This window comes from Stenella coeruleoalba (assembly GCF_951394435.1).
Source record: "Stenella coeruleoalba genome assembly, chromosome: 3".
NCBI classification, from domain to species: Eukaryota; Metazoa; Chordata; class Mammalia; order Artiodactyla; family Delphinidae; genus Stenella; species Stenella coeruleoalba.
In genome coordinates, this window is record NC_137148.1 from 106,352,401 (window position 1) to 106,372,204 (window position 19,804).

Here is a 19,804-nt window from a genome sequence, read left to right on the forward strand (position 1 = left end):
AAAGTGTTCTAGACAGAGCAACATCATTTGTGTTTTATGTTAATTCTGCCCTTGAATTTTTTTCCCTTTTGCCTTTTTATACCTTTTCTTGTAGGTGCTACTTGTGTGTTAAAGAAGAAATTTTCAGCAAGCCAATTTTGGAACGACTGCAAAAAGTATAATGTGACTGTGTTTCAGTACATTGGAGAACTTTGTCGCTACCTTTGCAAACAACCTAAGGTAAGAGTAATCGTTGTCAGAGAGAAAATGTAACTTCAGAAAGAAAAAGAAAATAATTGAGAGAAAATAGTTTTTGTTTGCTTATACTCCATTTTCTTCCAGAACATAGTTTAACTGACTTACAAAGATGTATACAAAACCCCAAGATAAAATGAGTATAAAACAAGTCAGAGAAAATAAAAGGAGGATATCAGGAATGTACTAATGTGTTTTATATTGAGGCAGGAGAAGACAGACTCGCAATCCAGTCCACTTCATGTTTAGACGGATTAAAATTTCTGTAAACATAGCATGCATCTGATTATGAAATTTTTTTGTGTTTACAGAAAGCAGTTATTCCAAGGGTTGAATTAGATCATCTTTTAAAATGTTGGTCTTTAAATAACACACAAAAACTAATAACAATGATTATACTTGTTTTTCTATTTGTTTTCTTTTGAATAAGTGATTACATCAGAATATCTTTTTGTTTGGTTTTGCTGTAAACTTAAAAAGAAACTTTGCTTTGATTTGCACTTGTCTCCCCACCACCTCAAGCAATCATTTCCATGAACTTTTGATAAATTGCCCCCTTCTGAAAATAGACCCGCAGAGACAGTTGCATTAGCTTAAAGCTTGTCTTTATTAGTTCGTTTGCTTTTTGGCCCTCAGAAGTTGTTGTCCTTTTCCTGGTCTCATTTGTATTTTGAGATGCTTATTTTTTCACTGTCTGATTGTCTAAGCATTCTTGAGGCTACAAGGAAGTTTCTCAGCCTGTAATCAAATCAAAACCAGCCGCCCTTGAAGGATGGTGACAGAGGTTGCCTTTCTTTACCCACAGCACAACTGAGACAAGGCTGGAGGCATTTAAATAAGACTTTATTAAAGATATGGAATTACACAGGAGAGATAACACAGAGAAGAGTCTGAAACTGGATAATCTTATTTACAAAATGCCTGTAAATTTAAGCTTGGAGTTTGCCATGGAGAGACCTTCCATCTAACTCCTGACCTGCCTCCTTGTGGGAGAAGCCATCCTTCCTCTTTCTTTGGTCAGGAGTACTTCAAATAGCTAAAGATTCCCCACATCCTTAGCTAAGACAAGGAGTCCCAGAAAAGTGTTTTAGCTTTTTGACCTTTATTTTCCTCCAGGAGATTTTGCCAATATCAGAGTTGTGGTCTTACCTGAGGATTCCCAGTAGAATAATTATAATACCACAAGCTACATATTTTCTCTTATAGTTTTCATTGTATTCTTTGATGATATGATATCTGGACTATGTAATTTAAGGAATTAATGCCCTCCAGTAAAATGAAAGCCTCCTTCAGTATAGGACATAGTAAGCACTACTTAATGAACTTCTTCATGGCTTTTCTAGACCATGCCCCCAGCCATTCTTATTTCCTCTCATCCTTTATTAGCAACATTAACTTTTGCAAGATCATTTGCTCTGTAAGTATCTATTGAATGGTTGGATTCATGCATTAATTTTTTTCTGAAGTTTTACCACCTTAAACGATGCTGTACTTAGTAGCTTCATGTAGGGCCTCAGAAGTGAAGGTAGTCAAAGGGCATGGGTATTTTGGTGATTTTTTTATGGCATGTTTCCAGACTGCTGTTCAGAGTGGTGGATGTGATTTAGAATCTCATCAACAATGTGGGAGTATGCCCACTGCACAGTCTCTTATCGATACTGAGTGGTATTAAAAATAGTGGTCTTCCAGTGTCCTTCATGGAAAACTAGACACTAGTTGTTTTTGTTTGTTTGTTTGTTTGTTTTGCCGTACGTGGGCCTTTCACTGTTGTGGCATCTCCCGTTGCGGAGCACAGGCTCCGGACGCGCAGGCTCAGCGGCCATGGCTCACGGGCCCAGACGCTCCGCGGCATGTGGGATCTTCCCGGACCAGGGCACAAACCCGTGTCCCCTGCATCGGCAGGCGGACTCTCAACCACTGCGCCACCAGGGAAGCCCGACACTAGTTGTTTTTGTTGTTGTTGTTGTCAGTCAATAACGCTTACATTTTACTTACGTGGGTAACACCTAAAACACGTTATGCTTTTTAAGCTTCCTCAAAAGTCCCTGTAGGATGGAGAACAGGGAGAATAGGCCAGTTTCCATGGCCCACCCTGTCAAATACGGTTGATGAAACCCAACTTGCTTGGGCTTCGTAGTGATATTCTGTTTGAACAAAGAATGTCTTATTTAAAAAAAAAAAAAAACGAGGAAAAGATTTCTAATTTTATTTATAATTTTATAGACTAGAAACAAACATTTTTAATTTCTTTGTTAAGATTACTGGCAAGGTGGGATAGTTTTCTAGCTGTATTTCCCTTTTAAAATACCTCTTCTGAGTCTTTTACTCATTTATCTCTTTGGCACATAATGTTTTATCTTATTCATTTGAGCTCTCATTTCATATAATAAAGGAATTAACAGTTTGTCATATTTGCTACAAGTCTTTTTTCAAGGTGTTTTCCTTTGACATTTTTAAATGAAATGAAATAGTCTTTTCACCTCTCTGAATTTGTAATACACTGATTTGGGGGGAAATACTATAGCTGCAGAGAATTTGAGAGAACTGAGAATTGAAAGCAGAACTCCTGGTTGCTTTTAGTTATTAAGTATTCTAACTCTTAATTAAAGTTCTTTGAGGAAAGACGAGTGTTTGTGTAATAATCTCTAACCACTTACCTGAAGACAAGTTGAGGAGGAGAGAGGGAAATAAATATAGATTTGCCAAAGGAAAACTGAATGATTTTTTTTAGCAGAGATGCGTTGTATTACCTAATCCTCTTTGTTGATTTCTCACAGAAAGAGTACAAACAGTTCTTGGCATTAAAGATTGGGAAAGGGAGAAAGTCATTTTGTTATGACATCTTATCCCTTCAAGGAGATCTTGCTTTCTTGCTGTCCAGTGTTCATTCCTTTCAGTGAACTTCCCCTGAAAGGAAGTGTCAGTGTCTGCTGTGCAGCCAACATAGCAGGGGGTTCAAGTAGGGCCACAGAGTGAACAAGTGACAGGGTCCACATCCTCAAAGAAATTAAATTGCGTGTCTCATGAGTCGTGGTTTGAAGCCCCATAGATATTTAATATAAATCTTTAAAAGAAAGCGAAACCATATATTCCCTAAGTATATCCAGAGTTGTTGTCAATCTCAGGTAAGTAATATATTCCAAAGGACATTTACCTGCAGGCAGAAGCCACAGTCTGAGTTGAGTGTTTGTATATAGCTGTATAAAAACATCCTAGGGTTGGTTTTCCCTGGCTGGAAGCACTTAGCACCCCCGACCCAACCCCATCTTTTTTCTCTTTTTAAAAACTCCAGTTACAAAATTTCCTTTCGCATAAACACTGGATTCGCCCCAAACTGCTGGCAGCCACACTGTCCTTAAAAAAAAAAAAAAGCTGAGGTACTGGCTTCTCTTAGTCATGGAGTGTTGGGGTAATTATCCTCTTCCCCTGAGACTAGGAAGGCAGCTCTTTCCCCACTTTCCAATCTTCTATATTTTCTACATTACCGAAGACCATCATACATTTTATGATTGGGTCTAGCTCTATATTTTCTTAATATTAATGCTGCATTTAATATCAATAGGTGAGGAATGTGGTGGAACTCTAGACATCAGTGATCCTCTGGGGGACTCTTGCTGCACAGTTTATCTTATTTAAATAGCTCTGCCATACCTAGGGATTTACCTAGGAATAGGATCATGTCACTCATTCATTCATGCAAGTAATGTAGGTTTGAGTTGAAAGGGGCACAGAAGACAAACAAGACCACTTTTCTCACGTAACTTACACTCTGGTTTGAGGAGAGAGAAAATAAGCCAGCAAACACATGAAGAAAAGTGATTACAGATAATGATAAATATTATGAAGAAACAAAACCAGCTGAGGTGATGGAGACCAATGAGTGGCGAGAGTGGGGCATTGCTAATTATAATAGATTGAATGGTCAGGGAAGACTTCATTGACATGGTGACCTGTGAGCTGAGGAATCGTTATGACAGGTGGGATCCAGCCATGGAAAAGCTGGGGGACTGCAGTCTGGATGGAATAAACTGAAAACGGAGCAGCCCACAGAGGACATAGCCTGAGTGTTTAAAGAGAAGGATCTGAGTCATCCATAGACCAGATCTTATGGGGCTCAGTAGACCCTGGAGGAGAAATTTGATTTTGTTCCCATCAGAGTATTTGGAAAAAGATGAAGGCAAACTGGAAAATACTATACCAATTTGGGATCTGTTTTGAAGGAAAGATAACAAGACTTGTTAGTTCAAGAATAGGGAGTGAAGAGTGAAGAAATGGATAGAATCAAGGATGCGTCCCAGGTTTCTGGTTCAAATGTCTAGGCAAATTGCAAACCATTTGCTGAGATAAGGAAAACTGAGATTTGGGGAATGAAAATTAAATTTCTTTTGGACCTGTTAAGTTTGGTGTGTTAATTAGACATCCAGGGTAAGAAGTAAAATAGGCAGTTGGATGCAAGAATCTGGAGCCCAAAGAGTGCAAGGGATGGGACCTAGTTAGCAAAGACCTATGTTATAATGCATAAGTATGATGCCTGTTTTTCAAGTTAACATTATAGTTTATCATTTACACTATATAGTTTGTCTATAGCTCTCAATGTGGAACACCCACGTTTTGACATTCTCAAGGCATAGCTTATATTCTTTAGTATATATTTGTATATATGTTTTCTATTAATTATATCCTGTTTCTTTATTCTATTTTCTTAAAATCTAAGATATTTATTGGGAGCCAGAAAGTATACTTATGATTCTGGATACTGTAGTGAAAATATATTAAAACTTCGACAAAACAGATTATGCTCAACTCCCATCATGAAAAGAGACATTTTTAAACACCTGAATGTTTGATGAATATTTATTAAATATTTTTCATTAAATATTGTTCATTAAATTCCATATGGATTGTACTAAATATGTCACTAGTAATGTTTAGACAGTCCTACAGTGAACCCCTAAGTGTTTTTTGAGGGTAAAAAAATGAAAATGTTGAAATTGATGACGTGAGATTTTTTTCAGACTTCAACATGAAAGGACACCTACTTTATTTTCTCCAAAGAAAGTCTATCATTTCTTTCAAGCTTTAAGAGGTTTCCTTGTTATATTTAGATAAGATGTAAGGATAAAGACAATGCAACAGTACCAGAGAATAAAATTCCAGTAGGGGAGACTAAATGATGCTGACTTAACCTAAATCTCTTGAATTTGTTGTTTGTTTGTTTTACCAGTTATGTTTTGAATGGGTCTGAAGACAGGTAAAGGCTAAGTGCAGTGGCATTACCTTGTCCCTGATTCAGGGCATTACCATTTATTCTTTTCTTTTCTAATTGAAAATGGATATTTTTAAAGCATTTGTTCTTTTTATCATGTTTTCATTTTCTTAGTTTCTATATAACTTCAAGTGTTTTACCATTATGTTTTCCCCATTTCACATCTTGCGAAAGATGTAGTTTCTCAAAGCATTAAGCTGTGGAAACTTTTTCATCACACATAGTAACCTCTAAGGAATGCCGTTTTAAAACTATTGTGAATTTTAGTTGTTATTAAGATGTTCTGATTTAGTTTCATTACCATTGTTTTCTCGACAACACTCAAAACAATTGATTTTACCTCCAAGACCTAGTCGTTTAAAGATATTTTTAAATTTTTTCTTTTCCCCAAATATTTGAAGCATATTATTACATGGTTGAGAAAATCAACTCTCTTTTAAAACCCAGTTTTTCTTAAATAAATCAAAGATGTGTTTACTATTCTCACACTAAATATGAAAGCATTTAGAAAAGTCAGCAAGGAACCAGAACTTTCTTTTCTGCTTAGAAACTGCAAATATAGAAATATGAGGGATGACAGAGGAGAAGGCCATGTGAAGACAGAGGCAGAGGTTGGAGTGATGCAGCCACAAGCCAAGGTCGCCTGGAGCTACCAGAAGCTGGAAGAGGCAAGCAAGGATTCTCCACTAGGACCTTCAGAGGGAAGATGGCCCTGCCAACAACCTTGATTTAAGATTCTGGCCTTCAGAACTTTGCTGATCATCTGAGCTGTGATCCTCAAACATGGTTCTTTGTCCCTCCTAACATCAAACAGTGAATTTCCTTGCTGCAGAGGGGAAATTGCACCTTTAAAGAGAAAATGTCACAGGCTGCTTTCCACAATGCAGTTGCTGTGCTTATCTACAATAATAAATCCAAAGAGGAGCCAGTCACCATGACTCATCCAGGCACTTGACATATTATTGCTGTCATGATTACAGAATTGAGAGGTAAGGATATTTTGAGTTACCTGGAGAAAAACATCTCTACAAATGACAATAGCGGTTGGAACTCGAACGCTGCCAAAGAACTTCAGCTGTGGCTCTCTAGTCTTCATGTCAATATCCTTCATTATTTTGATGATTATTTCTTCAGCATGGCTTATATTCTACTTCATTCAGAATATCAGGTACACAAATGACGGGGACAGGAACCAGAAGAATTCCAACTAATAAATGATGAAGGGGACTTCCCTGGTGGTGCAGTGGTTAAGGATCAGCCTGCCAATGCAGGGGACACAGGTTCATTCCCTGGTCCAGTAAGATCCCACATGCCATGGAACAGCTAAGCCTGTGTACCACAACTAGTGAGCCTGTGCTCTAGAGCCCGTGAGCCACAACTACTGAGCCTGCTCACCACAACTCCTGAAACCTGTGCGCTCTAGGGCCGGTGTGCCGCAACTACTGAGCCTGCGTGCTGCAACTACTGAAGCCTGCATGCCTAGAGCCCGTCTTCCTCCGCCACAAGAGAATCCACTGCAACGAGAAGCCCACGCACCGCACCCGCTCGCTGCAGCTAGAGAAAGCCTGAGCGCAGCAACAAAGACCCAACGCAGGCAAATAAATAAAGGCAGAAGGAAAAAACAAAAAGAAATATGAGGGAGTAAGATAAAAAAAATAGCTATTAGCAACCTAAATGTCAGTAGAATTAGGAGGGAATTAATGTTTTGGAAAGTTTTAGAACTGCGTATATATTAAAGACTTTTTATAAGTGCCAATTTTAATACTTAATGATTCGTAGTTCGTGGGTAGTGGTACATATAAAGTATACATATCTTTTTCTGTCTATCTGCTTATACCTTTCCTGCTGTCATTTCCATTAAGAATACATATATCCTTTATTTATTAAATTTCCCTACAAATTTAGCTTTATGTGGAAAGCCATCAGATAGTGTGTTGGCTGTGGAATCAAAAGACAGGCTCAGTTTCAAGCTCTTGTTGTATGACTCTGCTGGTCTTTTCTCTTTGAGCCATAGTTCCTGTCTTCATATAAATACCTACCTCTCCTAATTCGGCCTTTGATTCTCACCATCTGGTTATGAGATATATGTGAAAAAATGTAAAGTGGTAAGCCAATACAAATGGAAGGATTTTATTTTTATGCAGAACATGGTAATGTTTTCCATGAATGTCATTATAAAATTAGAGTAATTTTTGTGGCGTTAAAAAATAATTGGCCTTTGACTAACAAAAATCATACAACATTGATTGTAAAAGTCAATTTAGATCATGATTATTTTAAAATAAAACTTTTTAATAATGTTAAAATATTAACAATTTTATATTATACTTCTCACACAAAAACATTAGAAATAAAAATAAAATAAGAAACCCTGAAAACATTATACCTGTTTCCCCTTGGGGTATATCCTGCTGTTACTGTAAATGTGGTATGTTAGTAAGGTTTTCCTACATCGCAGACTGATTTAACATTTTAAAATATACCTTCAAGACTATTTATTTTACTGTTTATTTGCTGTTTTTCACATTGCCTATTCCTTTAATTGTGTGTTCCTGATACTCATGCTACGGACATAGGAAGTCAAGGTCAGAAATGGTTGATCTTTGCCCTTCCAGTAAGGCTTACCAGCAAATACAAGAATCTTTAGCAAATTATTACCAACTAGAATTTTCCAAAAGATGATTTTATTCCCAATGAAAAAAAGTAACAATGAATGTAAAGATGAGGGTTTTTTTTTTCCAGTACCCGGGCCTCTCACTGTTGCAGCCTCTCCTGTTCCGGAGCACAGGCTCCGGATGCGCAGGCCCAGCGGCCATGGCTCACGGGCCCAGCCACTCCGCAGCATGTGGGATCTTCCTGGACCGGGACACGAACCCATGTCCCCTGCATTGGCAGGCGGACTCTCAACCACTGCGCCACCAGGGAAGCCCAAGATGAGGGTTTTAATTCCATCTTTTCCATTAATTCATCATGTGACATCAGGCAAAGCATTTAACTTCTTTGCCCCCTAGGGTTGGGGAGCTTGAAGTTCAAGCCTGTCTTCCCTGTCTTACCAGCTCTCTGATCTTGGACAAATTTTTGCTTTTCTGAGCAGCCTCCACCCCAGTTTTCTCATCTATAAAATGAGTGTAATAACAATTACATCCAGAGCTGACATAAGGATGAATGAATTAAGTACTGAAGTACAAATGAAAACAGATTGACCGTAATGCTGGGGGCTCTCTGGAAGAGGAGACAGCCTTCTCCCAAGAGGCCTTGCAAAACAGTTTTGTTATCATAGCAGATGTGCCAAAATTTTTCTAGCCTCCAGCCTGACAGGTTCAGAACTGCATTTATCAGTACCTGTCTTTACATTAGACTCATATAAACCAGGTTCAGGAATGCCAGTTTATAGCTTTAAGTTGTCTCCATTGCTGGATCTTCCTCCATCTTCCTGACCTCTAATTGTTAGTGTGTCCAGGACTCTCAATCAAGCTTTTCCCTTTTCTCTCTGGACATGTTCCCAGCTGCAAATACCATCTACAACTTAACTCTCAAATTTATATCTGTAGCCCTGTCTTCTCCCTTGATGTCAACTTTTATGTGTCTAGATTCCTACTTGGCATCTCCACTTAGAAATCTGATTGACATCTCGTCTCAAAAGTGGCGAACTTTGGGCTTCCCTGGTGGCGCAGTGGTTGAGAGTCTGCCTGCCAATGCAGGGGACACAGGTTCGTGCCCTGGTCCGGGAAGATCCCACGTGCCGCGGAGCGGCTGGGCCCGTGAGCCATGGCTGCTGAGCCTGCTCGTCCGGAGCCTGTGCTCCGCAACGGGAGAGGCCACAACAGTGAGAGGCCCGCATACAGCAAAAAAAAAAAAAAAAGTGGCGAACTTTGTCAGCACCTCCCGCCTCAGCATGTACTCCTGGCTTCCATCTTGACTGTCTCAGTTAATGACAACACCATTCTTCCAGGTACTCAGTCACAAACACTCTAGAATGTCCCTTGCAGCTTCTCTTTTTCTCACACCTCCTGTCCAGTCCATGAGCACATCCTGCAGTTTCAACCTTTAAATATATCCAGACTCAAACCTCCTCTTACCACCTGACCTGCTGCTGTCATCTCCATCAGCACTACTTCTCCCCTGAAATTCCAGCAATGGCCTCTTCTTAACTCCATTTTGCCCCCCTAACTTCAATTCTTACGTAGCAATTGGAATGATTCTGTTAAAATGTAAGTCAGATTATGTTACTTCACTACTCAAATCCTTCTGATAGTTTACTTGGAGGAAAAGTCCAGATTCCCTTGGCATGGGTCACATAGCTCTATGTGATCTGCTTCCCCTGCTGGGACCTCCTCCCCTATCCGCTCCCTCACCCCACCAGACTACTTGTTTACTCCACCCCAACCTCACTGACCTCCTCTCTTTTTCTTCAGTGCGCCAGGGTTCTCAGTTTCCTCCCACTGAGTGTTCCCCCGTATATTTGCATGCCTCACTCCCTGATCCATTGAAATCCCCTCCTCCTCCTGTTTGGAGAGCATTTCTCTGGCGACAACCCCTATAAACGTCTGGTATGGTCACCTTCCCAACTCCAGTGGACCCCGTACCCAAAATCTGGTTCAAAAGTGGAGACTGATGACGATGCCACACATGCAGTAAGAGAATATGAACAGGTTTATCACTCCTATGATGGGGCTTTCTGGGGAGAGTAGGGCAGGGGCCCAAGCAGGCCAAAAACTGGCTTGAGAAAACAGGGGAAAGAAACAGGTTCAGCTTTTATTGTGATAAGAGGCAAGCACTAGGCTGAGGGGCCTTGTGCATGCAGGATTGCTCATGCGCTTTGAATTTCCTGTTGCTGCCAAAGGAAAGAGCCCTGGGCTTTCTCAAGAGCTTGCCCAGATATAGGGCAGAAGAGGAAAGGGGATTGGGGGTGGTTTGAAAGCTCTCAGCAGTCAAACATCAAGAATGGCGTCAGCTCTTTATTACAGTGTTTGTCTCTGAGTCCTCTTTCCCTGCTGTATTTTCCTCATAGAACTTATTACCCCATTACATATTTTATAGATAATTTTTATTTGTTGTCACTTAATCTCCCCACCCTATTATATAAGTTCCAGGAAAGCAGGGAGTTTATCATTTTTATCTCTAGTTATATCCTCAGTACTCAGAATGGTGCCTGCCATATTAGTGCTCAATAAAAATTTGTTGAATTATTTAAAAAAATAAAGTAACAAATGTAATGAGACCAGTTGCTGGGACACCTATGTGTTCATGATGGGCACAATCTTTGCCTAGTCCAGAACTGAAAGGAAAGCTCAATTGTAATGAGAAAGTCAGAGTTCCTGGGGAGGACAGAGTTCAGGGAGAGACTTTGGAAAAATCAAAGTCAGCATCATTGCGGGAAGGCTGTCAGGCCATTGCTGCTTCCAGCTCACAGCAGAAATTATCCTGCACTTTTAATGGGCCCCTGAACTTTTCAGAACATTCATTAGTGACTTGTGGTAGCTGTGGCTCAGGTGACCTCTTTCTGGGTTTCCCAGGAAGATCATCCTCCCTTTACATCTGCACAGCCTTTTTCTAGGTGAGTGAAAACAGTCATTTGGGTCAGAGGTGAGTCCTGCAGACTCCTGGAGCTGGTCTTTCTCTACAAGGCAGCTGTGCAATGCCTCTGGTCTGAAGCATTGATTTCCTCCCATTTTCAGTTCTCACCAGTGCTGCCAGGATAGAAAGCACCTGTGCAGAGGGAGTGGTCTGCAAATGGTAATCTCAATTACTTATTATTTCTAGAAAATGAATTGGAAATAAGCCCACTATGTGGTACATCTTTCTGCTGTAACATTTGCAATCACAGAGGTCTTTTCTAGCTGTTATTTGTGACTTAAAATGGTTTGTTGAACTGATGACTGTTATCTCTGAAACCGTGGCCTGCCCGTAACCAGACTGGAAAGGCAGCTACACCAAGACTCGGGCAGCTGAGCCCACGCTATCTTAGCCTTGGGGGCCTCTCCTTTTGAATCCTCTTATGTCCTTTCTCAAAAGAGTCCCCTGCCCTCTCCCCTCCACCATGCCTTTCCTGCTTCAGTATAAGAAACTGCTGTTTTGTGCCTATTTTCTTGTTAACAGGATTCTCTCATATCCTGTTTGCATTTAAGGTTTCTTTGTCCCTGCTCTGTGATACCCACTGGGCTTGCTGCCTTTATTTTTCCAGTGTGTAGTAGTAGAGTGTCCATGAAAGAAGCAAACTGTTGGAATGTATAGTTATTCTTCTTATTACAGGGTTGTGTACATGTGCGATACATTTGCGTATGTGATTATCAGTGGGTGTTAGGGAAAAGAGGTCTTCTGTTAAATAGAATCATGATGGAAGAATCATAATCCCTAACACATGTTGTTAATATGTTTTAGTAAAGGAATTAGACCATACTTTTGTTTTGTGCATTAAGCTGCTAGTTATCCAGGGCTGAAGGCAGAAATGATTTGTCCCTTTTTTTCCACTTTGAGTTTATGTTTCTCTTCTGTCTTCCCATGAGTTTATGTTTCTTTTCTGTCTCTCCATCTAACAACCATCTTTGTTTCCTGAGAAATCAGGGTTGATACACAAAATTACCTGTATTGAAACAGAGCCTCCAGAGTTTCACTTTTCACAGGCATACAAAGAGCCTCTTCAGCCTGGGTGTGTTATAGATTCACTGAGTAGGATTAAGCACATGGTCTGGAAGAAAGAGGTTTTGTTTCTAAGAGGTGTTGTTAGAGACCTGCATATTTGGCAAGTGAATAAATCTGTGACTGGGTAGGAGGTAACTGTAGTTCAACCACTGCCTCAAATATAGTAGCTCAACAGACACTCCTGGAAAACAGCTCTCAAAGGATGTTTTGAAGAAACAAGAGCCTTGGTACAAAATAACGTGACTCCTTCACTGCTATCCGCACACCATTGTGATGCGTGGTACTGAAAGCCAGAGGGACTGTCTACTGAAATCCATAACCCTGGGGTCACTACATTAAAAGCTCTGACCCATTCAGCAAATTCTCTCTTAAATTTCAAATGGGATTTTAAAGGGCTGACAATAAAATGAGTCCTTTCTGTGTACTGTAAAATGGCTTACTGTGTGTGTGTGCCAGTGTATAAACATTTAAGCACTTACTACTGAATTAGAAACCCAGGTTTCAATTGCTTCCTATTACTGAAATCACGCGGAAAGGCTTGGAAAAATAGAGCAGGGGCTGTTAAGGGTTTTTGAGCTGGTTTTCTCCCTCTGCCCCTTTTTCCTTCTTTCCTTCTTTCCTCTCATCCCTCGTTCCTTCCCACCCTCTCTGCCCACAGAGCACTTACACTTTGATGAGTTCAAATTCTATCTTTGTTTATCTGGTGTATGACTTTGGACCTGAACTTCATTATCCCCATGTGCAAAATGGGGATAATGCTTCTTATTTCATGAGGTTGTCATGGTGATTAAAATGAGATAATATAATAACCTGGTCATGGAGGTACAGACATATTTCACTCCCTTGCTTCTTCTGATACGGCTGCAGACGTGTCTTTTGTTCCCGTCCCACTCTCTCTGGATTTCTGCTTTTCCCCCTTTCTTGGACTCTGTTTGCCTTGATTTCTGTTTGTAAGTCTCTTTATTTGCATGTATCTCTTTCCGTGTGTCTCAATACTGATGTCTCTGTGAGCAGCTGTGTGTCTTTATGTGTGTGCCTCTCTGCCTTCTGGTATATGTGTCTAGTTTATATCTTTTTTTTTTTTTTTTGCTGTGTGTGTTTCTGTATTTGTGTGTTTGTGTGTGTGTGAGAGAGAGAGTGACAGAGAATATCCCTCTGTGTGCATGCTTCTTTGTCACTGTCTTTCACTTTGTGTGTGTTGTGGATCTCTGTGCTGTGTGAATGTGTCTCACTTTGCATCTCTGTGTGTGTGTGTGTGTCCAGCTCTCTGAGTGTCTCTGTGTTTCTCTCACATGCGGTGGGTCTCTCTCTGCCTCTGCATATGTCACTCTGTTTCTATGTTTCTGTGTATCTCTATTTCACTCTGTCCCTTTCTCTGTTTTGTTCATATTCTCTCTCTCTCTCTTTCACTTTCACTCTCTGCCTTTCCTGCTTTCTATCTGTCTTTTTGTCTCTCATGCACTCTCTCAGATTCTCCATCTCTGTCTCTCTGTGTCTTAGTCTCTGCCACTCTGTGACTTTCTCTTGTGTATGTACATATGAAGGTGCTATGTGTTCATTAGTTCATTTAATCGTACATGTATTTATGCATGCTCTTCTCATTCTGTCCCCAACACAGCTTAGATATCCAGTGACAGTTAGGTAGTAACTTCATAACTCAGGAAGAAGTGAAAGGAATAGGAATTTGTTCTAAAGAAGCCTTCAGGGACTTTCCTCGTGGCGCAGTGGTTAAGAATCCACCTGCCAATGCAGGGGACATGGGTTCGAGCCCTGGTCCGGGAAGATCCCACATGCCGCGGAGCAACTAAGCCCATGTGCCACAACTACTGAGCCCATGCACCACAACTACTGGAGCCTGTATGCCTAGAGCCTGTGCTCCACAACAAGAGGAGACACCGCAGTGAGAAACCCACACACTGCAACAAAGGATAGCCCCCGGTCGCCACAACTAGAGAAAGCCCGCATGCAGTAACGAAGACCCAACACAGCCAAAAATAAATAAATTTATTAAAAAAATTAAATTAAAGAAGCCTTCAGGAGACTTATGGACAGAGAGGAGATTCTTTAAATTATAGATGGGCATTAGGAAGATTTGGTTGTATTTTAGATGATTTACCACTAATTTCACAAATCACCTTCAAAATGGACGCATATAAGACCAAATATAATTAGCAACCTCAGACCCTCCTCTTAATTTCCATAAACTCCAGGGTGACGTTTGAAGGCTCCCTTTGCCAATCTTGATGATTTTTTTCTTCCATACATTTGTCGTTCTGCTGACCCTCCTTTTCCATTTCCCTGACCATAATCTGGATTCCTCCTCTAATCATCTTTTATCTGGACCATTTTAGCTGCTATCTCTGACTCCTGCCAACCTCCCAGTCCATCGTGCCAGTTGATGCTGGGTTAATGTTGCTATTACTTCAGGCTCTGCTTGATCCCTTCCCTTGGCTTCCAGTCATCTTCCAGGGTTACCAAGAGAGCTTCACAACATCACTACCTGGGTAGGATTTTTTAAAAGGCTCATCTGAACAATATTTTGCCCTCCTACCAATATGCTCAATGAGTATAAGAAACTCTACACCTGCTTTACAAATAAAACCAACTCGCATTTATTTCCAATGAGATAAAGCATTTCTTAAGAAGACATAGAATGAACTTAAATGGGAATCTGGATGAGGAAGCTTCACCAATTTGTAGCACCAGTGTGTTGTCCAGTTTACCTGGTGGTGCTTAATGCGTGTAAATGTTAAGTTGATTTTGTTTTTACTTTTTTTTTTATAATTTAGGGCAGAGGTCAGCAAGCTTTTTCTGTAAAGCACTAGATTAGTAAATATTTTAGGCTTTGTGGATCATGCTGTCTCTGTTACAACTACTTATTTCTACCTCTGTATTGCAAAAGCAGGGTAGACAATCCATATAAATGGGTGTGACTGTGTCCTAATAAAACTTTATTTACAAAAACAGGAAGTAGGGACTTCCCTGGTGGCGCAGTGGGTAAGACACTGCCCTCCCAATGCAGGGGGCCTGGGTTCGATCCCCGGTCAGGGAACTGGATCCCACATGCATGCTGCAACTAAGAGTTCACATGCCACAGCTAAGAAGCCAGTGAGCTGCAACTAAGAAGCCCGTGAGCCACAGCTAAGGAGCCCACCTGCCACAACTAAGACCCAGTGCAACCAAAAAAAACCAGGAAGTAAGCTGGATTTAGCCCCTGCTAACCCTTTATAACATTTATGATAACACCTTATTGTGTATTATATATCTTTTAGGTAAAGTTTCCATTCCTGGGCAAACTATTTTTTTTAAAACTTCTGTTTATCTCTCTCTCTCTCCATTATGTATATACATGTGATTGTGTGCCAAAAATAACTATAGGCATGTACTGTATGTGGAGCAGTGTACAGTGAAGCAGAGGCAGAGCGGCTCCGCGAGCTCCTCTCTCTCCACTTTGCCATAGAGAACCCCTGACTGGCCGCTGACCGGCAAACCCGTGAGGTCACTATCATATGACAAAGGCTTTGCTGCAGTTCATCTTCCTCCCTGTGTACTTTCCGTTTGCCTTCCTGGAATTCTGCTGCATCACAGAAGCTGGAAGTTCTGATGTTCCATTGAAATCACAATGGAAAGTCTTGACCGGCTCTTCGTACTGCAGCCAGGAGTCAGTGCTGTGCCTCTGAGGTGGGAGAGCCAACTTCAGGACATGCTCCACAAGAGACCTCCCAGTTCCATGTAATATCAAATGGTGAAAATCTCCCAGAGATCTCCATCTCAACACCAGCACCCAGGTTCACTCAACAACCAGCAAGCTACAGTGCTGGACACCCTGTGCCAAGCAACTAGCAAGACAGGAACATAACCCCACCCATTAGCAGAGAGGCTGCCTAAAATCATAATAAGTCCACAGACACCCCAAAACACACCACCAGACATGGACATGCCCACCAGAAAGACAAGATCCAGCCTCATCCACCAGAACACAGGCACTAGTCCCCTCCACCAGGAAGCCTACACAACCCACTGAACCAACCTTAGCCACTGGGGACAGACATCAAAAATAACGAGAATTACGAACCTGAAGCCTATAAAAAGGAGACCCCAAACACAGTACGATAAGCAAAATGAGAAGACAGAAAAACACACAGAAGAAGAAGGAGCAAAATAAAAACCCACCAGACCTAACAAATGAAGAGGAAATAGGCAGTCTACCTGAAAAAGAATTCAGAATAATGGTAGTAAAGATGATCCAAAATCTTGGAAATAGAATAGACAAAATGCAAGAAACATTTAACAAGGACCTAGAAGAACTAAAGATGAAACAAGCAATGATGAACAACACAATAAATGAAATTAAAAATACTCTAAAAGGGATCAATAGCAGAATAACTGCGGCAGAAGAACGGATAAGTGACCTGGAAGATAAAATAGTGGAAATAACTACTGCAGGGCAGAGTAAAGAAAAAAGAATGAAAAGAACTGAGGACAGTCTCAGAGACCTCTGGGACAACATTAAACGCACCAACATTCGAATTATAGGGGTTCCAGAAGTAGAAGAGAAAAAGAAAGGGACTGAGAAAATATTTGAAGAGATTATAGTTGAAAACTTCCCTAATATGGGAAAGGAAATAGTTAATCGAGTCATGGAAGCACAGAGACTCCCATACAGGATAAAACCAAGGAGAAACACGCCAAGACACAGATGAATCAAACTGTCAAAAATTAAATACAAAGAAAACATATTAAAAGCAGCAAGGGAAAAACAACAAATAACACACAAGGGAATCCCCATAAGGTTAACAGTTGATCTTTCAGCAGAAACTCTGCAAGCCAGCAGGGACTGGCAGGACATATTTAAAGTGATGAAGGAGAAAAAGCTGCAACCAAGATTACTCTACCCAGCAAGGATCTCATTTAGATTTGATGGAGAAATTAAAACCTTTACAGACAAGCAAAAACTGACAGAGTTCAGCACCACCAAACCAGCTTTACAACAAATGCTAAAGGAACTTCTCTAGGCAAGACACACAAGAGAAGGAAAGACCTACAATAACGAACCCAAAACAGTTAAGAAAATGGAAATAGGAACATACATATCGATAATTACCTTAAATGTAAATGGACTAAAGGCTTGCACCAAAAGACACAGGTTGGCTGAATGGATACAAAAACAAGACCCATATATATGCTATCTACAAGATACCCACTTCAGACCTAGAGACACATACAGACTGAAAGTAAGAGGATGGAAAAAGATATTCCATGCAAATGGAAACCAAAAGAAAGCTGGAGTAGCAATTCTCATATCAGACAAAATAGACTTTAAAATCAAGACTATTAGAAGAGACAAAGAAGGACACTACATAATGATCAAGGGATCGATTCAAGAAGAAGATACAACAATTGTAAATATTTATGCACCCAACATAGGAGCACCTCAATACATAAGGCAAATACTAACAGCCATAAAAGGGGAAATCGACAGTAACACATTCATACTAGGGGACTTTAACACCCCACTTTCACCAATGGACAGATCATCCAAAATGAAAATAAATAAGGAAACACAAGCTTTAAGTGATACATTAAACAAGAAGGACTTAATTGATATTTATAGGACACTCCATTCAAAAACAACAGAATACACACTTTTCTCAAGTGCTCATGGAACATTTTCCAGGATAGATCATATCTTGGGTCACAAATCAAGCCTTGGTAAATTTAAGAAAATTGAAATTGTATGAAGTATCTTTTCCGACCACAATGCCATGAGACTAGATATCAATTATAGGAAAAGATCTGTAAAAAATACAAACACATGGAGGCTAAACAATACACTACTTAATAACGAAGTGATCACTGAAGAAATCAAAGAGGAAATTAAAAAATACCTAGAAAGAAATGACAATGGAGACACGATGCCCCAAAACCCATGGGATGCAGCAAAAGCAGTTCTAAGAGGGAAGTTTATAGCAATACAATCCTACCTTAAGAAACAGGAAACATCTCGAATAAACAACCCAACCTTGCACCTAAAGCAATTAGAGAAAGAAGAACAAAAAAACCCCAAAGTTAGCAGAAGGAAAGAAATCATAAAAATCAGATCAGAAATAAATGAAAAGGAAATGAAGGTAACGATAGCAAAGATCAATAAAACTAAAAGCTGGTTCTTTGAGAAGATAAACAAAATTGATAAACCATTAGCCAGACTCATCAAGAAAAAAAGGGAGAAGACTCAAATCAATAGAATTAGAAATGAAAAAGGAGAAGTAACAACTGACACTGCAGAAATACAAAAGATCATGAGAGATTACTAGAAGCAAATCTATGCCAATAAAATGGACAACCTGGAAGAAATGGACAAATTCTTAGAAATGCACAATCTGCCAAGACTGAATCAGGAAGAAATAGAAAATATGAACAGACCAATCACAAGCACTGAAATTGAAACTGTGATTAAAAATCTTCTAACAAACAAAAGCCCAGGACCAGATGGCTTCACAGGCGAATTCTTTCAAACATTTAGAAAAGAGCTAACATCTCTCCTTCTCAAACTCTTCCAAAATATAGCAGAGGGAGGAACACTCCCAAACTCATTCTACGAGGCCACCATCACCCTGATACCAAAACCAGACAAGGATGTCACAAAGAAAGAAAACTACAGGCCAATATCACTGATGAACATAGATGCAAAAATCCTCAACAAAATACTAGCAAACAGAATCCAACAGCACATTAAAAGGATCATACACCATAATGAAGTGAGGTTTATTCCAGAAATGCAAGGATTCTTCAATATACACAAATCAATCAACGTGATACATCATATTAACAAATTGAAGAAGTAAAACCATATTATCATCTCAATAGATGCAGGGAAAGCTTTTGACAAAATTCAACACACATTTATGATAAAAACCCTGCAGAAAGTAGGCATAGAGGGAACTTTCCTCAACATAATAAAGGCCATATATGACAAACCCACAGCCAACATCGTCCTCAATGGTGAAAAACTGAAAGCATTTTCACTAAGTCAGGAACAAGACAAGGTTGCCCACTCTCACCACTGTTGTTCAACATAGTTTTGGAAGTTTTAGCCACAGCAATTAGAGAAGAAAAGGAAATAAAAGGAATCCAAATTGGAAAAGAAGTAAAGCTGTCACTGTTTGCAGATGACATGATACTATACATAGAGAATCCTAAAGATGCTACCAGAAAACCACTAGAGCTAATCAGTGAATTTGGTAAAGTAGCAGGATACAAAATTAATGCACAGAAATCTCTGGCATTCCTACACACTAATGATGAAAAATCTGAAAGTGAAATCAAGAAAACATTCCCATTTACGATTGCAACAAAAAGAATAAAATATCTAGGAATAAACCTACCTAAGGAGACAAAAGACCTGTATGCAGGAAATTATAAGACACTGATGAGAGAAATTAAAAATGATACAAATAGATGGAGAGATATACCATGTTCTTTGATTGGAAGAATCAACATTGTGAAAATGACTCTAGTACCCAAAACAATCTACAGATTCAATGCAATCCCTATCAAACTACCACTGGCATTTTTCACAGAACTAGAACAAAAAAATTTCACAATTTGTATGGAAACACAAAAGACCCCGAATAGCCAAAGTAATCTTGAGAACGAAAAACG

General features: G+C 39.9%; 1 protein-coding gene across 1 annotated transcript in view; it reads left to right on the forward strand.

Annotated features, from left to right (window-relative positions):
• The window catches only part of SLC27A6 (solute carrier family 27 member 6), a 71,107-nt gene that overhangs the window by 20,813 nt on the left and 30,490 nt on the right, over nucleotides 1-19,804 (forward strand). The window contains exon 4 of the mRNA XM_079916980.1: nucleotides 95-219. Coding sequence (XP_079773106.1) covers nucleotides 95-219 — 125 coding nt within the window. The remainder of the gene's footprint in view (nucleotides 1-94; nucleotides 220-19,804) is intronic.